The sequence below is a fragment of the Leiobunum rupestre genome, chromosome 4 (assembly GCF_980474605.1).
Source record: "Leiobunum rupestre chromosome 4, qqLeiRupe1.1.hap1, whole genome shotgun sequence".
NCBI lineage: Eukaryota > Metazoa > Arthropoda > Arachnida > Opiliones > Sclerosomatidae > Leiobunum > Leiobunum rupestre.
Window position 1 is genome coordinate 71,723,933 of NC_143387.1, and position 19,238 is coordinate 71,743,170.

Below are 19,238 nucleotides of genomic sequence, written 5' to 3' on the forward strand. Positions count from 1 at the left end.
GTTAAAATTTCCCTTTTTCCGACCCAAGTGTTCGCTAGTTTTCTCAAACTCTAGAAATTGTCATATTTACGTAAAAATTACGTAAGTAAACCCGGAAAAGTGGTTATTCATTGTTTCCGAATTAATTATCCCTCTTAAAAATAAGGCTTCGTGCGTAGTTTAAATTTTGGTATCGCCGCCTACCGACCGAGTTTTAAATTGAATCAGGAATTCATATCTCTACTTGGAATGCTTTAGGAACGTTCTAGAAGTTGGAGGGGGCAAAGAGAAACGAAAAGAGGTCTGGAGAATGGTTTTGCATTTTTAATGGGGTGTAGCTTCTCCGAATGCATTTGTACTTTTTACGATTATGTAAATTGGCGGGAAAAGACTGAAATTTAATCACAGTAACAGTTGAGGTTCTATCTCGGGTTCTGTAAGCTTTATATGAGAATTTGAGCCTATTGAAGATTTCAACTGACCAAAAGGTTGGAGGAGGCTATAACATTAGTTGCCCCTCCCAGCAAAATTCTAGGGAAGGGCTTTGCCCCCCCCCCCCGTTCCTACGCGCCTGATACCTCTACTTGGAATGCTTATCGCGGCAGATTTTCGTCTCGATGTGGCTGACGGTTTTTTTGACGTCACTATGTTAACTTAACCAACAACAACGTGAGAGGGGAGCGTCAGAGTGATTTTACCATACGCGATACGGCAGGATAAGCATTCCAAGTAGCGGTATGGATTCCTGATTGAATATATGAAAGCTGTCTGCTCGTCCAAAATTATCATTGCGCAACAGCTGAAAGTTCAACCGTCTACTATTTCTTCACATATTTACTTGATGGATATTAAGGCAGATGGCGCTATATTTCCTAAGCTCGAAGCCTATAGCGCCACCTGTATTTTCAATATCGGACTATATACCCTTATCTGCACCTCTAATGTTGTTTGATTTTTAAATTTTAGTTTAGTTTTTTTATTAATAGCTTCACTTTAAAACCATCCCCATCTCGAATTTCGTCAATTTCTGGTCCGATTTCCCTTTCTATTTTTCTGGGTAAAAATTTCCCTCGATCTGGATAAAATATTAGCCTAGTTATCCAAAAGGAACAACTAATCCGTACTTGAGACAACTAGGTTCGACATTCGCTTTGTAAGGCGGATTTTCATTTTTCAAAAGATCAAAAAGGCTCCGTTAGACCCTCGGTTTTGTCGTTTGAAACTCACCCCTTATTTCTGGCACCCCTTTAAGCCTAAGTGGCCAGGACCATATCAGGGTTGTAGAGAGATGGTTCGATCACTTAGCAATTCTACCATAGGAGAGTTTACCTAAAGAAAAAGTGGCAAATAGATGGCGTGCCCGACACTGTGTAGCCCCTTCAGATAAATATAGGCGTTTCCCCAATGCATAGAAGTACTGAGGTGCAGAATAATTTATAGGAAACAGCGGGAAATTTAAATTTTACAAGCTAACTGGGATCGCTTTAATTTTCGGTTTCGTTTTTACATGTGAATTTTAAGGAAATTTATTTTTTTTATATTTATAATTAGCGAACATTAAATTTCAGTTTCTCAGATATTTATTTAAACTGAAATACAAATTTTGTACTAACCTTTTGGCTCTTAATTAGTTTAGGTTTGCTAAGATTGTTCGCAATTTTCAAAAATTAAATTGTTAATAAATTTATAACAAAGCGAAAATTAACTAATTTAGAGATAATAACGAACCGAGTTCGATCGACACGAAAACTTGGTAGTGTTCCCTTTCCGTAGGTACTCCAGTGTAATGAGGTAAAGCCCCCAAAATATCTGTAGGGGCTACTAAGCGTCACTAGCGCCATCCGTGCTAAAGAAATATTTCGCCAAGTAAAAAATCTAAGTGATCGAACCATCTAATCTAGAGAAAATCTATAAAGAGTAGCTGAAAAGGCCAGCCTCTGTAAATAAATACTTCTTACCAAATCCACCTTATTCCTTATACACTCGGCAAGGCTTAACGTGTTAAAATATACGGACCAATTCCGTTATAAATTGTCCTATTATTTCTATTGCAAAACTATAATAGCGCTTTCCATTTGACAGCTCTCGAGCGCTCTAGATCGCGCTGATCAACGTTTTATGTTCCTTTTGCGTGCTCGAATCTGCTCCGATCAAGTTTCGCGAGTTCCATTTCCCGCTCTCGGGTGCTCAAAACCGATCTGCCGATTTCGACAGATCAACGGATCGAGATCGAGATCGGAGCAAATTTTTGCGTGTTCCTTTTAGATTTTGTGGCAAAATGGCAGACCAAGACGCGAAAATTCAAATTACTAGCGGACGAAAAACAACAAAGCACGGTAATGTGTTAATGGGATGTTTCATTGGCAGTTTTACTCTAGTCGATTGGGGTGAGATCTATGACGTCAGAGACAGATTCGGAGCGAATCTCGAGCAATCAAATGGAAAACTCTTTTACATTTACAGATTATGTTGCAGAACACACGGCATTTTTCCATAGAAGTGTTTCCCCTATTTTAAGCCCATTAAGCCTTGTTGTGTGTATCAGAAATAATGTCAATTGCCGCTTGGATTCAGAATATGTTATCCAAGATTGCTGAAACGGTTGTATTGAAGCTCCTATTTATCATGGTTAAATTGATATTAAACACTGATTAATCGTTGTGTTTCGGCGAATGCCCGCTAGGCGGCGGAAGGATTTTTATTTATAGTCAGTTGCGATCGGGGTCGTATCCTCTACGTCTCGGAATCGGTCTCGCAAGTGCTCAATTATTCTCAGGTAAATTGTCTTTCCGAATGAAATAAATCTCCTTCAATCAAGAATGTGTTCGGGTTAAACCCGAATACTTGGTGACCTCAATTAATCTCCGCTATTATCAGGGTGACCTTCTGGGTCAAAGTTGGTTCGATATCCTTCATCCGAAGGACATTGCCAAAGTCAAGGAACAATTGTCGTCCTCAGACCTCTCTCCTAAGGAGAAATTAATCGATGCCAAAAGTAAGTCATTTGTTGCTTGGATACTATCATCAGTAAAGCCCAGTTCACACTATACAATTAATTGGGCCACTTAATTGAAACCAACTAATTGTAAGCAAGAAAATTGAATAGTGTGAACAGAAAAATTGTAACCATTGTTCCAACTTTTTCTGTTCACACTGTACAATTTTCTTGCTTACAATTAGTTGGTTTCAATTAAGTGGCCCAATTAATTGTATAGTGTGAACTGGGTTTTACATAAGAGAAATAGAAGGAAAAGAGTCTGCTTAGCTTCTACCATAAGTGTATAATATTGTTACATAAGTGTGACACTTCCTATTCTTCACATGCTAAAGTTTTACTGAGCTATTCACGAGACAGACTGCGGTTTTGCGTCCGCTCGCTAACGCGTCACACGAAGCCTTTGACAGCGCCTCGCTAGGGGGAGATTTTCTTCTTGTGATGACGACACTCCGTTAATAATAATCAGCTAGGCTAATACCCAAGGCACCACCTTAGGCCTAAGTCATTAAGCGACTTTTAAAGCCACTAATTCAGCAGGTCGGGTTACTAGATCCCAGTAAAATATTCCCCAAAGTGACAAACTTAAAGAATAATATTATAGACTTATGCTTATACCATAGGTTTCCTGAAACTTCGAACTTCGCCCACCTCGCTCTTACCCCCTATACCAGCGAGCCAATCATATTGTTATATTTTTATTTTATATTGTTCAAATTAAAATAGTTTTTTTTTTAAATAGTACCCACTACACTAGCGACCCTAGTAGGAATTCGGGTGAACTCACGAAAGTGCTACGCCCGTCAAATGTAATCATGCGCAAGGGGGGAAAACAACATAAAGGAGAAGTTGGAAATTTTCATGGCACACGGAGGGAGACTCTGTTTCTTCAATACCTACTTAGTTAAAGGAGGAGCCGGGTTCGATCCCAGCTTGTGGCACTGGGTGAAAACTCGAAACCACTCCTTCTGCGTTGAGTTTACAAGTTTTCTCCCCACTCGTTTAAGGGGTTTTCCCTCGAGTTCTTCGGTTTCCCCTTTCCATAAAATCTTGTCGAGGTTAACGGTAATAGTGAGTGTAGAGAGCTGTTGGCTCGCGTGGCATGAAGGGCTGGCCACCACCCTCCTACGCATTGTAACCCGGCCACATGTTTATAGCCATTAAAAAGTCGCTCGATGACTTGGGTGGTGCCTTGTGTATTAGCCTACCTTATTATTATCATTAAAAAATCGACAATCTGGTAATTTAGTAAGATTGTTTATATGTACTTACATAATACGCGTTTAGATCTTAATTCGTTCACTATTATTTTGCCAAAAGAAGCCTTAGTTTTCATTTTAAATGAGTATGAAATGGCGCGAAGCCTTGGCCTTAAACGAGTAAGGATAATTACATTATACATAGCAGGATGTCGCTATCGAGTGGCGCTATTTTGATTTTATTTGTTAGTGGCGTCACAATGGAGGGAAGATGTAGAAAAAAAATACTCGTGTCATACTTAGGTTTATTCTGTTACTTATGATATACTTTGCAACATTTTCCTCGCGACCAACAATGCCTCACATTTCCAACAATCAAACATGTCTAATAGAATCATGGTGAGTTTTGTAATAAACAAGAACGAAAATGAATTTCTGTGGTATAAATAGTGTAAGACAGTGGTCTTCGCTGTACCGAAAGATTTACAGGCTAGTTTATTTGGATCTCTATCTCACCCTGGCGGACTCCAAGTTGCCATCCCCTCTTTATCTTGCCTCAACATTAGCTCTTGCTGCCGTTTCTACCCCCTCGTTGAGTCGTTGGCTTGCCCCAACTTTTTCACTGTTTGCCGATACCACCCTAAAATTTTTCCACAAATAAACGGGTCCAAGCAAGTAAAGTTGTTTTTGACCCTCCCTTATTTCGTAAAAAGGTCGCGAGGGGGCGATAGTAAAGGTTTGGCGTAAGCTATCTTGTAGCGCGGGAATTTTGAAAACGCATATTAAAGGAAAGTGCTTAAATCGAGTACATACTACATTGTAAACGGTAGGGAAATTAACTTCCAACAATTTGAGGGATCAAAACAAGTTGCGGATCGACGTGAAGTAGCCCTTTTTTCAATAGATGTCGCTAGCGTCGTAATCCAAAAGGCGGTACTTATAGGTACCCCTCGCGTTGATTGGATCGTTTGTAAATTGGCAAATTACATAAATTACAGAAATTATAAACAATATTTTTACATATGATATATAATTTAGGTTAAAGTCCAGTTAATAGAGTATAGAGTAAATAGACTATAATACTCTGACAACGTTATCATTTGGCTAGTTTTAATTTTAGCTCCCTTTGTCATAAATAGATGGCACCACGCTTTCCAGTAAAGTCGCGTTTTTCGAAGAATAGGATAGATTCCTGGCAATCTCTAATAACAGGGGTCTTTTCATAATACAGGTGGCAATGATAGAGCCGCCACTTGCTTTAACTCCGCAAATATCACTTAGCAGCCCCCAAAATGTCAAAAGACAAAAGTTATAGCTGGGAGTGGCTATTATTGGAAACCTTGTGAAGCGACAAAAATACTAGAAAGGATATTTCCTTTAAAGGCCGACTACATAAATCTTCGGTTTACTCTGTCTTTCACTGGAAGTAGGCTTATTGCAATACACGTGTGCCATGCAGTCAGCCTACTTCCAGTGAAAGACAGAGTAAACCGCAGATTTATGTAGTCGGCCTTTAAAAGAACAGAACAGCCTGGGAAAATGTTACGTAAGAAAAATCGTACAAAAATAGAAAATAGTTACAAATGGAATTTCGTATCTATCTGTGATAAGAAAAAGTTCTAATCATTTATGCGTGCGAAAAATTGAGTAAGTCGCCTACGCGGCAAGCTTATCGGGAAAGCAGTTTGGCTGTTCCAAGCCAAAATATAGTAAACGCCAATTTCAAAAACTTAAATTATCTCAAATTCAAATAAATGGTAGCTACTAGGGTTTGTCTTGGAATAGCCAAGCTGCGAGCTCGGGGACCAAGCGACAGCGGACTGAGGTAATGTACGCTCTTTCGGTGAAATGTAACTTATGTTTGCAACGACTTTACGGTGTGTTCGTATTCTGAGCGCGAGTGAGTGGAAGCCGAATTTTGTCCGGTTTGGCGTGCCATACTACAGCGTAGGCGCTTAGCCCCTAAGTCACACATTTTTAGTCCGACGGATCCTCGATAGCGCAAGAATTATACTCTGATAAAGATGAAGATGAATATAAAATGAAGATTAAAATAAAATGAAGATTAAAATAAAATGAAGATTAAAATAAAATGAAGATTAAAATAAAATGAAGATTAAAATAAAATGAAGATTAAAATAAAATGAAGATTAAAATAAAATGAAGATTAAAATAAAATGAAGATTAAAATAAAATGAAGATTAAAATAAAATGAAGATTAAAATAAAATGAAGATTAAAATAAAATGAAGATTAAAATAAAATGAAGATTAAAATAAAATGAAGATTAAAATAAAATGAAGATTAAAATAAAATTAAGATTAAAATAAAATTAAGATTAAAATAAAATTAAGATTAAAATAAAATTAAGATTAAAATAAAATTAAGATTAAAATAAAATTAAGATTAAAATAAAATTAAGATTAAAATAAAATTAAAATTAAAATAAAATTAAGATTAAAATAAAATTAAGATTAAAATAAAATTAAGATTAAAATAAAATTAAGATTAAAATAAAATTAAGATTAAAATAAAATTAAGATTAAAATAAAATTAAGATTAAAATAAAATTAAGATTAAAATAAAATTAAGATTATTACTAAATTAGGATTAAGTTATTACTAAATTAGAATTAAGCTATCACTAAATTAGAATTAAGCTATCACTAAATTAAAATTAAGTTATCACTAGATCACAATTAAGTTATCACTAGATCACAATTAAGTTATCACTAAATTAGAATTAAGCTATCACTAAATTAGAATTAAGCTATCACTAAATTAGAATTAAGCTATCACTAAATTAGAATTAAGATATAAATTAAGATTAACTTAGAATTAAGTTATTACTAACTTAGAATTAAGAATTAAATTCAGATTTAATTAAAATTAAGGCATTACTAAATACGTTATACTAAATTAGAATTAGGATTTAAATTAAGATTAAATTATAATTAAGGCATTACTAAATACGTTATTACTAACTAAGAATTAAGATTTAAATTTAGGTTAAATTAGAATTAAGTTATTACTAAATTGGAATTAAGAATTAAATTAGAATTAAGTTATTACTAACTTGGAATTAAGAATTAAATTAGAATTAAGTTTTTACTAACTTGGAATTAAGAATTAAATTAGAATTAAGTTATAACTAACTTGGAATTAAGAATTAAATTAGAATTAAGTTATTACTAACTTGGAATTAAGAATTAAATTAGAATTAAGTTTTTACTAACTTGGAATTAAGAATTAAATTAGAATTAAGTTTTTACTAACTTGGAATTAAGAATTAAACTAGAATTAAGTTATTACTAACTTGGAATTAAGAATTAAATTAGAATTAAGTTATTACTAACTTGGAATTAAGAATTAAATTAGAATTAAGTTATTACTAACTTGGAATTAAGAATTAAATTAGAATTAAGTTTTTACTAACTTGGAATTAAGAATTAAATTAGAATTAAGTTTTTACTAACTTGGAATTAAGAATTAAACTAGAATTAAGTTATTACTAACTTGGAATTAAGAATTAAATTAGAATTAAGTTATTACTAACTTGGAATTAAGAATTAAATTCAGATTTGATTAGAATTAAGGCATTACTAAATACGTTATTACTAACTTAGAATTAAGAATTAAATTCAGATTTAATTAGAATTAGGGCATTACTAAATACGTTATTACTAACTTAGAATTAAGAATTAAATTATAATTAATTAGAATTAAGGCATTACTAAATACGTTATTACTATCTTAGAATTAAGATTTAAGTTATTACTAAATACGTTATTACTAACTTAGAATTAAGAATTAAGTTATTACTAAATACGTTATTACTAACTTAGAATTAAGAATTAAGTTATTACTAAATACGTTATTACTAACTTAGAATTAAGAATTAAGTTATTACTAAATACGTTATTACTAACTTAGAATTAAGAATTAAGTTATTATTAAATACGTTATTACTAACTTAGAATTAAGAATTAAGTTATTACTAAATACGTTATTACTACCGTAGAGTTGAAAATTAAATTAGGATTAAATTATAATTAAGTTATTACTAAATACGTTATTACAAACGTAGAATTAAAAATTAAATTAAGATTAAATTATTAATAAATACGTTATTACTAAATACGTTATTACAAACGTAGAATTAAAAATTAAATTAAGATTAAATTATTAATAAATACGTTATTACTAACAAAGAATTAATTTATCATTAAATTATAATTAAAGATTAAATTATTATAAAATTAGAATTAAGAATTAAATTATTATTAATAGCGAATGTAGATGGCAACTTTAGCACCGAACTATATTATGCCTTTTGTCAACTTGTTTGTTATTTGAGAGCTCTATATGTTTAAACGAACAACAACATCTGGAGTACCTAGCCATTCGCTTTCAGTTCGACGCCTAACGAAAACCCAATACGGTTCCAATAGAATTTTAGCACATTTTAGAATATTTTGCTAAACTAAAGTACACAATGATGAGAAAAACATGTTTGAACAATACTTCAACCCGCTATTGGTATTGCTTTGAGCACTGTCTACACACAAAAGTTTATTTTCGTATGCCTAGGTTTACCAAAAATATACACCGCCTTAATTATACAGTTTAAACAGAAATGTATTCATTTCAACCATGAATATCTAACTATATCATCACCCTTTCTACCATCTGGGGATCACATGGGTGGGGCCTTTCTGCGCTTTACGTCATCACTTCAGCCAATCAGGAGGCAGGCGTTTGTCGTTGACTCGATCCACAAAACGTTTCAGGAATTGCACGATTTAACCGGCGAAGAAAATGACTCGTGATTCTTAGAAAATACCTGTACTTTAACCAAATTATTTAATAATCATAAATAAAGGAATTTATTAATAATATTCTTACCTATTTTCCGTTCAATCAAAAAGATGTGTATTAAAATTTTATAAATTAAATTTCGGGCTAAGGCTTGGCACTGAAGCTATAGAGTGTTGTCGTCTGAAACCGTGCGACGTCACCATTGTAATTTACCTATTGATAAAAAACGGTAACTGTCATGGCGGCCACTATTAACACTACAGCTGTGACCAAGCACGTAGATATAGAAAGTCTAAAGGGGGGACGGTTATAACACAACCAGATGAAATCGCGAGCGCGAAATTTTTCGTTAGCAATAACGCATATTTAAAGTACTGGCTAGACGAGTGACAATGACATTTCCCCACGTGTATCATCTTGATTAGATTTTCTAATCTTGATTAGATTTTCTAATCTTGATTAGATTTTCTAATCTTGATTAGATTTTCTAATCTTGATTAGATTTTCTAATCTTGATTAGATTTTCTAATCTTGATTAGATTTTCTAATCTTGATTAGATTTTCTAATCTTGATTAGATTTTCTAATCTTGATTAGATTTTCTAATCTTGATTAGATTTTCTAAGCTTGATTAGATTTTCTAAGCTTGATTAGATTTTCTAAGCTTGATTAGATTTTCTAAGCTTGATTAGATTTTCTAAGCTTGATTAGATTTTCTAAGCTTGATTAGATTTTCTAAGCTTGATTAGATTTTCTAAGCTTGATTAGATTTTCTAAGCTTGATTAGATTTTCTAAGCTTGATTAGATTTTCTAAGCTTGATTAGATTTTCTAAGCTTGATTAGATTTTCTAAGCTTGATTAGATTTTCTAAGCTTGATTAGATTTTCTAAGCTTGATTAGATTTTCTAAGCTTGATTAGATTTTCTAAGCTTGATTAGATTTTCTAAGCTTGATTAGATTTTCTAAGCTTGATTAGATTTTCTAAGCTTGATTAGATTTTCTAAGCTTGATTAGATTTTCTAAGCTTGATTAGATTTTCTAAGCTTGATTAGATTTTCTAAGCTTGATTAGATTTTCTAAGCTTGATTAGATTTTCTAAGCTTGATTAGATTTTCTAAGCTTGATTAGATTTTCTAAGCTTGATTAGATTTTCTAAGCTTGATTAGATTTTCTAAGCTTGATTAGATTTTCTAAGCTTGATTAGATTTTCTAAGCTTGATTAGATTTTCTAAGCTTGATTAGATTTTCTAAGCTTGATTAGATTTTCTAAGCTTGATTAGATTTTCTAAGCTTGATTAGATTTTCTAAGCTTGATTAGATTTTCTAAGCTTGATTAGATTTTCTAAGCTTGATTAGATTTTCTAAGCTTGATTAGATTTTCTAAGCTTGATTAGATTTTCTAAGCTTGATTAGATTTTCTAAGCTTGATTAGATTTTCTAAGCTTGATTAGATTTTCTAAGCTTGATTAGATTTTCTAAGCTTGATTAGATTTTCTAAGCTTGATTAGATTTTCTAAGCTTGATTAGATTTTCTAAGCTTGATTAGATTTTCTAAGCTTGATTAGATTTTCTAAGCTTGATTAGATTTTCTAAGCTTGATTAGATTTTCTAAGCTTGATTAGATTTTCTAAGCTTGATTAGATTTTCTAAGCTTGATTAGATTTTCTAAGCTTGATTAGATTTTCTAAGCTTGATTAGATTTTCTAAGCTTGATTAGATTTTCTAAGCTTGATTAGATTTTCTAAGCTTGATTAGATTTTCTAAGCTTGATTAGATTTTCTAAGCTTGATTAGATTTTCTAAGCTTGATTAGATTTTCTAAGCTTGATTAGATTTTCTAATCTTGATTAGATTTTCTAATCTTGATTAGATTTTCTAAGCTTGATTAGATTTTCTAAGCTTGATTAGATTTTCTAAGCTTGATTAGATTTTCTAAGCTTGATTAGATTTTCTAAGCTTGATTAGATTTTCTAAGCTTGATTAGATTTTCTAAGCTTGATTAGATTTTCTAAGCTTGATTAGATTTTCTAAGCTTGATTAGATTTTCTAAGCTTGATTAGATTTTCTAAGCTTGATTAGATTTTCTAAGCTTGATTAGATTTTCTAAGCTTGATTAGATTTTCTAAGCTTGATTAGATTTTCTAAGCTTGATTAGATTTTCTAAGCTTGATTAGATTTTCTAAGCTTGATTAGATTTTCTAAGCTTGATTAGATTTTCTAATCTTGATTAGATTTTCTAATCTTGATTAGATTTTCTAATCTTGATTAGATTTTCTAAGCTTGATTAGATTTTCTAAGCTTGATTAGATTTTCTAAGCTTGATTAGATTTTCTAAGCTTGATTAGATTTTCTAAGCTTGATTAGATTTTCTAATCTTGATTAGATTTTCTAATCTTGATTAGATTTTCTAAGCTTGATTAGATTTTCTAAGCTTGATTAGATTTTCTAAGCTTGATTAGATTTTCTAAGCTTGATTAGATTTTCTAAGCTTGATTAGATTTTCTAAGCTTGATTAGATTTTCTAAGCTTGATTAGATTTTCTAAGCTTGATTAGATTTTCTAAGCTTGATTAGATTTTCTAAGCTTGATTAGATTTTCTAAGCTTGATTAGATTTTCTAAGCTTGATTAGATTTTCTAAGCTTGATTAGATTTTCTAAGCTTGATTAGATTTTCTAATCTTGATTAGATTTTCTAATCTTGATTAGATTTTCTAATCTTGATTAGATTTTCTAAGCTTGATTAGATTTTCTAAGCTTGATTAGATTTTCTAAGCTTGATTAGATTTTCTAAGCTTGATTAGATTTTCTAAGCTTGATTAGATTTTCTAAGCTTGATTAGATTTTCTAAGCTTGATTAGATTTTCTAAGCTTGATTAGATTTTCTAAGCTTGATTAGATTTTCTAAGCTTGATTAGATTTTCTAAGCTTGATTAGATTTTCTAAGCTTGATTAGATTTTCTAAGCTTGATTAGATTTTCTAAGCTTGATTAGATTTTCTAAGCTTGATTAGATTTTCTAAGCTTGATTAGATTTTCTAAGCTTGATTAGATTTTCTAAGCTTGATTAGATTTTCTAAGCTTGATTAGATTTTCTAAGCTTGATTAGATTTTCTAAGCTTGATTAGATTTTCTAAGCTTGATTAGATTTTCTAAGCTTGATTAGATTTTCTAAGCTTGATTAGATTTTCTAAGCTTGATTAGATTTTCTAAGCTTGATTAGATTTTCTAAGCTTGATTAGATTTTCTAAGCTTGATTAGATTTTCTAAGCTTGATTAGATTTTCTAAGCTTGATTAGATTTTCTAAGCTTGATTAGATTTTCTAAGCTTGATTAGATTTTCTAAGCTTGATTAGATTTTCTAAGCTTGATTAGATTTTCTAAGCTTGATTAGATTTTCTAAGCTTGATTAGATTTTCTAAGCTTGATTAGATTTTCTAAGCTTGATTAGATTTTCTAAGCTTGATTAGATTTTCTAAGCTTGATTAGATTTTCTAAGCTTGATTAGATTTTCTAAGCTTGATTAGATTTTCTAAGCTTGATTAGATTTTCTAAGCTTGATTAGATTTTCTAAGCTTGATTAGATTTTCTAAGCTTGATTAGATTTTCTAAGCTTGATTAGATTTTCTAAGCTTGATTAGATTTTCTAAGCTTGATTAGATTTTCTAAGCTTGATTAGATTTTCTAAGCTTGATTAGATTTTCTAAGCTTGATTAGATTTTCTAAGCTTGATTAGATTTTCTAAGCTTGATTAGATTTTCTAAGCTTGATTAGATTTTCTAAGCTTGATTAGATTTTCTAAGCTTGATTAGATTTTCTAAGCTTGATTAGATTTTCTAAGCTTGATTAGATTTTCTAAGCTTGATTAGATTTTCTAAGCTTGATTAGATTTTCTAAGCTTGATTAGATTTTCTAAGCTTGATTAGATTTTCTAAGCTTGATTAGATTTTCTAAGCTTGATTAGATTTTCTAAGCTTGATTAGATTTTCTAAGCTTGATTAGATTTTCTAAGCTTGATTAGATTTTCTAATCTTGATTAGATTTTCTAAGCTTGATTAGATTTTCTAAGCTTGATTAGATTTTCTAAGCTTGATTAGATTTTCTAATCTTGATTAGATTTTCTAATCTTGATTAGATTTTCTAATCTTGATTAGATTTTCTAAGCTTGATTAGATTTTCTAAGCTTGATTAGATTTTCTAAGCTTGATTAGATTTTCTAAGCTTGATTAGATTTTCTAAGCTTGATTAGATTTTCTAAGCTTGATTAGATTTTCTAAGCTTGATTAGATTTTCTAAGCTTGATTAGATTTTCTAAGCTTGATTAGATTTTCTAAGCTTGATTAGATTTTCTAAGCTTGATTAGATTTTCTAAGCTTGATTAGATTTTCTAAGCTTGATTAGATTTTCTAAGCTTGATTAGATTTTCTAAGCTTGATTAGATTTTCTAAGCTTGATTAGATTTTCTAAGCTTGATTAGATTTTCTAAGCTTGATTAGATTTTCTAAGCTTGATTAGATTTTCTAAGCTTGATTAGATTTTCTAAGCTTGATTAGATTTTCTAAGCTTGATTAGATTTTCTAAGCTTGATTAGATTTTCTAAGCTTGATTAGATTTTCTAAGCTTGATTAGATTTTCTAAGCTTGATTAGATTTTCTAAGCTTGATTAGATTTTCTAAGCTTGATTAGATTTTCTAAGCTTGATTAGATTTTCTAAGCTTGATTAGATTTTCTAAGCTTGATTAGATTTTCTAAGCTTGATTAGATTTTCTAAGCTTGATTAGATTTTCTAAGCTTGATTAGATTTTCTAAGCTTGATTAGATTTTCTAAGCTTGATTAGATTTTCTAAGCTTGATTAGATTTTCTAAGCTTGATTAGATTTTCTAAGCTTGATTAGATTTTCTAAGCTTGATTAGATTTTCTAAGCTTGATTAGATTTTCTAAGCTTGATTAGATTTTCTAAGCTTGATTAGATTTTCTAAGCTTGATTAGATTTTCTAAGCTTGATTAGATTTTCTAAGCTTGATTAGATTTTCTAAGCTTGATTAGATTTTCTAAGCTTGATTAGATTTTCTAAGCTTGATTAGATTTTCTAAGCTTGATTAGATTTTCTAAGCTTGATTAGATTTTCTAAGCTTGATTAGATTTTCTAAGCTTGATTAGATTTTCTAAGCTTGATTAGATTTTCTAAGCTTGATTAGATTTTCTAAGCTTGATTAGATTTTCTAAGCTTGATTAGATTTTCTAAGCTTGATTAGATTTTCTAAGCTTGATTAGATTTTCTAAGCTTGATTAGATTTTCTAAGCTTGATTAGATTTTCTAAGCTTGATTAGATTTTCTAAGCTTGATTAGATTTTCTAAGCTTGATTAGATTTTCTAAGCTTGATTAGATTTTCTAAGCTTGATTAGATTTTCTAAGCTTGATTAGATTTTCTAAGCTTGATTAGATTTTCTAATCTTGATTAGATTTTCTAAGCTTGATTAGATTTTCTAAGCTTGATTAGATTTTCTAAGCTTGATTAGATTTTCTAAGCTTGATTAGATTTTCTAAGCTTGATTAGATTTTCTAAGCTTGATTAGATTTTCTAAGCTTGATTAGATTTTCTAAGCTTGATTAGATTTTCTAAGCTTGATTAGATTTTCTAAGCTTGATTAGATTTTCTAAGCTTGATTAGATTTTCTAAGCTTGATTAGATTTTCTAAGCTTGATTAGATTTTCTAAGCTTGATTAGATTTTCTAAGCTTGATTAGATTTTCTAAGCTTGATTAGATTTTCTAAGCTTGATTAGATTTTCTAAGCTTGATTAGATTTTCTAAGCTTGATTAGATTTTCTAAGCTTGATTAGATTTTCTAAGCTTGATTAGATTTTCTAAGCTTGATTAGATTTTCTAAGCTTGATTAGATTTTCTAAGCTTGATTAGATTTTCTAAGCTTGATTAGATTTTCTAAGCTTGATTAGATTTTCTAAGCTTGATTAGATTTTCTAAGCTTGATTAGATTTTCTAAGCTTGATTAGATTTTCTAAGCTTGATTAGATTTTCTAAGCTTGATTAGATTTTCTAAGCTTGATTAGATTTTCTAAGCTTGATTAGATTTTCTAAGCTTGATTAGATTTTCTAAGCTTGATTAGATTTTCTAAGCTTGATTAGATTTTCTAAGCTTGATTAGATTTTCTAAGCTTGATTAGATTTTCTAAGCTTGATTAGATTTTCTAAGCTTGATTAGATTTTCTAAGCTTGATTAGATTTTCTAAGCTTGATTAGATTTTCTAAGCTTGATTAGATTTTCTAAGCTTGATTAGATTTTCTAAGCTTGATTAGATTTTCTAAGCTTGATTAGATTTTCTAAGCTTGATTAGATTTTCTAAGCTTGATTAGATTTTCTAAGCTTGATTAGATTTTCTAAGCTTGATTAGATTTTCTAAGCTTGATTAGATTTTCTAAGCTTGATTAGATTTTCTAAGCTTGATTAGATTTTCTAAGCTTGATTAGATTTTCTAAGCTTGATTAGATTTTCTAAGCTTGATTAGATTTTCTAAGCTTGATTAGATTTTCTAAGCTTGATTAGATTTTCTAATCTTGATTAGATTTTCTAAGCTTGATTAGATTTTCTAATCTTGATTAGATTTTCTAATCTTGAATAGATTTTCTAATCTTGAATAGATTTTCTAATCTTGATTAGATTTTCTAATCTTGAATAGATTTTCTAATCTTGAATAGATTTTCTAATCTTGATTAGATTTTCTAATCTTGATTAGATTTTCTAATCTTGATTAGATTTTCTAATCTTGATTAGATTTTCTAATCTTGATTAGATTTTCTAATCTTGATTAGATTTTCTAATCTTGATTAGATTTTCTAATCTTGATTAGATTTTCTAATCTTGATTAGATTTTCTAATCTTGATTAGATTTTCTAATCTTGATTAGATTTTCTAATCTTGATTAGATTTTCTAATCTTGATTAGATTTTCTAATCTTGATTAGATTTTCTAATCTTGATTAGATTTTCTAATCTTGATTAGATTTTCTAATCTTGATTAGATTTTCTAATCTTGATTAGATTTTCTAATCTTGATTAGATTTTCTAACCCGGCCACCTGAATTAAAGGCTTCAAAAGTCGCTTGATGACTTAGGCCTAAGGTGGTGCCTTGGGTATTAGCCTAGCTGATTATTATTATTATTATTATTATCTTGATTACCCTGATTTAATCATGATTACCCTGTTTTAATCATTTTACTATGATTAAGACGCACCCAAAATGGAAGTGACCTGCCCCTCGATATCTGTACGTACTTCTCATCATCTTGTTTTATACAGTTAATCTAGCAGATCTGATCTGATCAGATCAGATCAAATCTCATAGCTTTATCTAAATATCTTATCGATAGAGAAAATGTATTTATTGTTTATTTTGTAAACTTTATGAATTGTAGTTAATAATTATGGGGACATGGACTTAGTTCCAATGGGAATCCGAGAAGAAACTTCCACCGCTAGTAGCGTGACCGTGCGATAGGTACTCTAAGCAGACGGCGCTTTCTTATTCCATTGGTAGCATTGACAACAAGTATTGATTACGTTTATAGTTTTGAAAACTACCCGTCGTTTGCTCAGAGGACCTATAGCACGGTCACGCGAAGGGCATGGGACGACATAATTTGCCCGGGCCCCGAAATTCACAGCAGTCATTATCCTTAAATATTAAAGCGTTTTCCATTTGATTGCTCGGGATTCGCTCCGAATCTGTCTCTGACGTCGTAGATCTCGCACCAATCGACGAGAGTAAAACCGCAAATGGAACATTCCATGAACATATTCCCGCGTTTTGTTGTTTTTCGTCTGCTAGTAATTTTAATTTTCGCGTCTTGGTCTGCCATTTGGCCAAAAATCTAAAACGAACACGCAAAAATTTGCCCCCGATCTCGATCTCGATCCGTTGATCTGTCAAAATCGGCAGATCGGTTTTGAGCACCCGAGAGCGGGAAATGGAACTCGCGAAACTTGATCGGAGCAGATCCGAGCACGCAAATGGAACATAAAATGTTGATCAGAGCGATTTAGAGCGCTCGAGAACAGTCAAATGGAAAACTCTATTAGTTTTACCAAAAGTGACACAAGACCAAAAAGTGTGTCATATCTACCTTCGCGCCCATTGAAATATTTACGGAGAGCTAGTCTCACGATAATAATAATAATAATAATAATAATAATTTATTCCATAAGAAAAAGCATTTCAACACTTTTTTACAACTGGCTTTTATGCCACGGTGTTTTAACATACATAAATTAATTACATTGAATTTATATAAAAATTACACAAACAAAAAGGAAAGACAGAGGGGAAAAAAGGATAGACTACATAACCTACTATTTGGAATAGTACTAGCAACGTTATATTTAGTCTATGGTCTGCCGCGAATTTATCTCTTCGATTTATTCTCCCATTGACATACTTTCTAAAACGCCTCACTCGGCGGCGCTGAAGTGGAGGAAATTTCAAATTTTGATGACGTATTTTCAACCCCCCTCTCCCACCCCCTCTTTTTACTCCGCGACCAGCTCCCATTGGGTCTTATGTCGCTTTTGGTTTTACGGAGTGAGTAGCTTAGTAGAATCTTCTTTGAACAAATAATCTTCCACTGATCTAACAGGTACGCCCTAAATGTTAATCAACACGGCCCTAGCTGTAAAAACATTATATTAATTAATTAATTAATTACATTCTAACGCCCTACATTACACTGCATTTCAAATCGCCATTTTCAATAATATAAAGGCGTTTTCAAATACCACAAGTACAGCCAACTTCAATTGTTTTGACACGCTCTTTTATTTTATCGCAATTGGCCAGGATGATATTTTGCGCGAGACTAATTTTAAGAACGCGCTGCCTTATTCAGTGCCAAATTTTCGAAACCGATAGATGGCGGTAATGTTATTGAAACTGGAAAATTGAGTATGCACCATGTTTGGTGATGGATCAACGAATTTTATATGAATGCCGCCAGGCTTAACAGATTAGCTGATGGGCGCTAGTTACGTTAAAATCAAGTCGTAGCTCGTGTTAGCAGATGATATTTGATTTAGTTTCTACTCCCTTCAAGCATGGTTCAAGGAAGAAGTACTCCAATATGGAAAGTCTAGCTTTATGATAACTTGATTAATTTAGTTCTAACACGATCGCAGCGTGCCTATTTCTAACCTCGAATATTTGTTCTTTAAAGCCATGCTTCCGGTGAAAACGGATATTCCACAAAGCCAAACTCGCCTCTCTCCCGGTGCACGTCGCTCTTTCTTTTGCAGGATGAAGTGCAAAGCGACGGCCACCGTCAAAGAAGAAGCCGACACGACCACGGGCTGCCACCGACGCAGGAAGTCGCAAAACTACGGTGAGTGCTTTGCGGCAAAGGTCAGCGTACTTGCTTGTCCATCCCTGCCATATAGACCCCGAGTCCCCGACGCCGCGAAATTTTGAACCTCGGGGGCCATCCGGGGATTTCCGATTAACGACGGCAGCGCGATCGGCGTGCAATGACTTTTTGTCGGCGGCGGCGTTGAACCAAAATGTATCGGCGGCGGCGGCGTTGCGGGACGTTAATATGAAATTTCGTTTTCATTGTAGGACGTTTTAGCAATCCCTTTTCTAGGAGTTCAAGACGTTCGCGTAACCACCTAGAAAGTAAACTCTCTTTTATCGAAGTAATAATTGAAAGAAAAAACTAGATTTTTGTTAAAGCTGCAAAGAGACTAAAATCAACGGAAAATCTGGTAGCCCTGTTAACAAATATTATAAAACCGCGGTGGCGCTCCGGTGTCTACCAGCCTTGGAAATAACGGTGGTCAGGTGGTCAAAGACCAGTAAATTAATTGATCAGACCAGTTTATTTATTCAAAATTTGGGGGGTCACTGGTCACCGTGTCCAGTTTATTAGTTCGAAATAATAACAAAAAACAGAAGTTGACCAGTTTAATAATTCCAAATAATAGGAGATGACCTATTAATTCAAGGTTTATATCAATTTGGATTTCCCTATTCACTGGATTTCTATGTACAGCGACTCCTCTTACTACCGCCGGGGCCGCCCGTCGAGGTTTTATGTAGAGTCCCTTCGCTGGCATCCCTCGAACGAGTCGAACTGTCTAACACCCCTCTGGCCTCAAACCCTCAATCCTCTAGTCTCGCTTTCCCCCGAGTACGGTAGGCTGCTCCTCCCTGATTTAAAAGGGATCTTCTGGGTAAATAAAATTCAT

At 32.0% G+C, this 19,238-nt stretch overlaps 1 protein-coding gene across 5 annotated transcripts in view; it reads left to right on the forward strand.

Annotated features, from left to right (window-relative positions):
• cyc (basic helix-loop-helix ARNT-like protein cyc) overlaps positions 1-19,238 on the forward strand; it is a 141,069-nt gene that overhangs the window by 116,261 nt on the left and 5,570 nt on the right. For all 5 annotated transcript variants that reach the window (XM_090174148.1, XM_090174149.1, XM_090174150.1 and 2 more), the window contains 3 exons: positions 2,663-2,755; positions 2,857-2,974; positions 18,212-18,376. In XM_090174148.1, the coding sequence (XP_090030274.1) occupies positions 2,663-2,755; positions 2,857-2,974; positions 18,212-18,376 (376 nt within the window). The remainder of the gene's footprint in view (positions 1-2,662; positions 2,756-2,856; positions 2,975-18,211; positions 18,377-19,238) is intronic.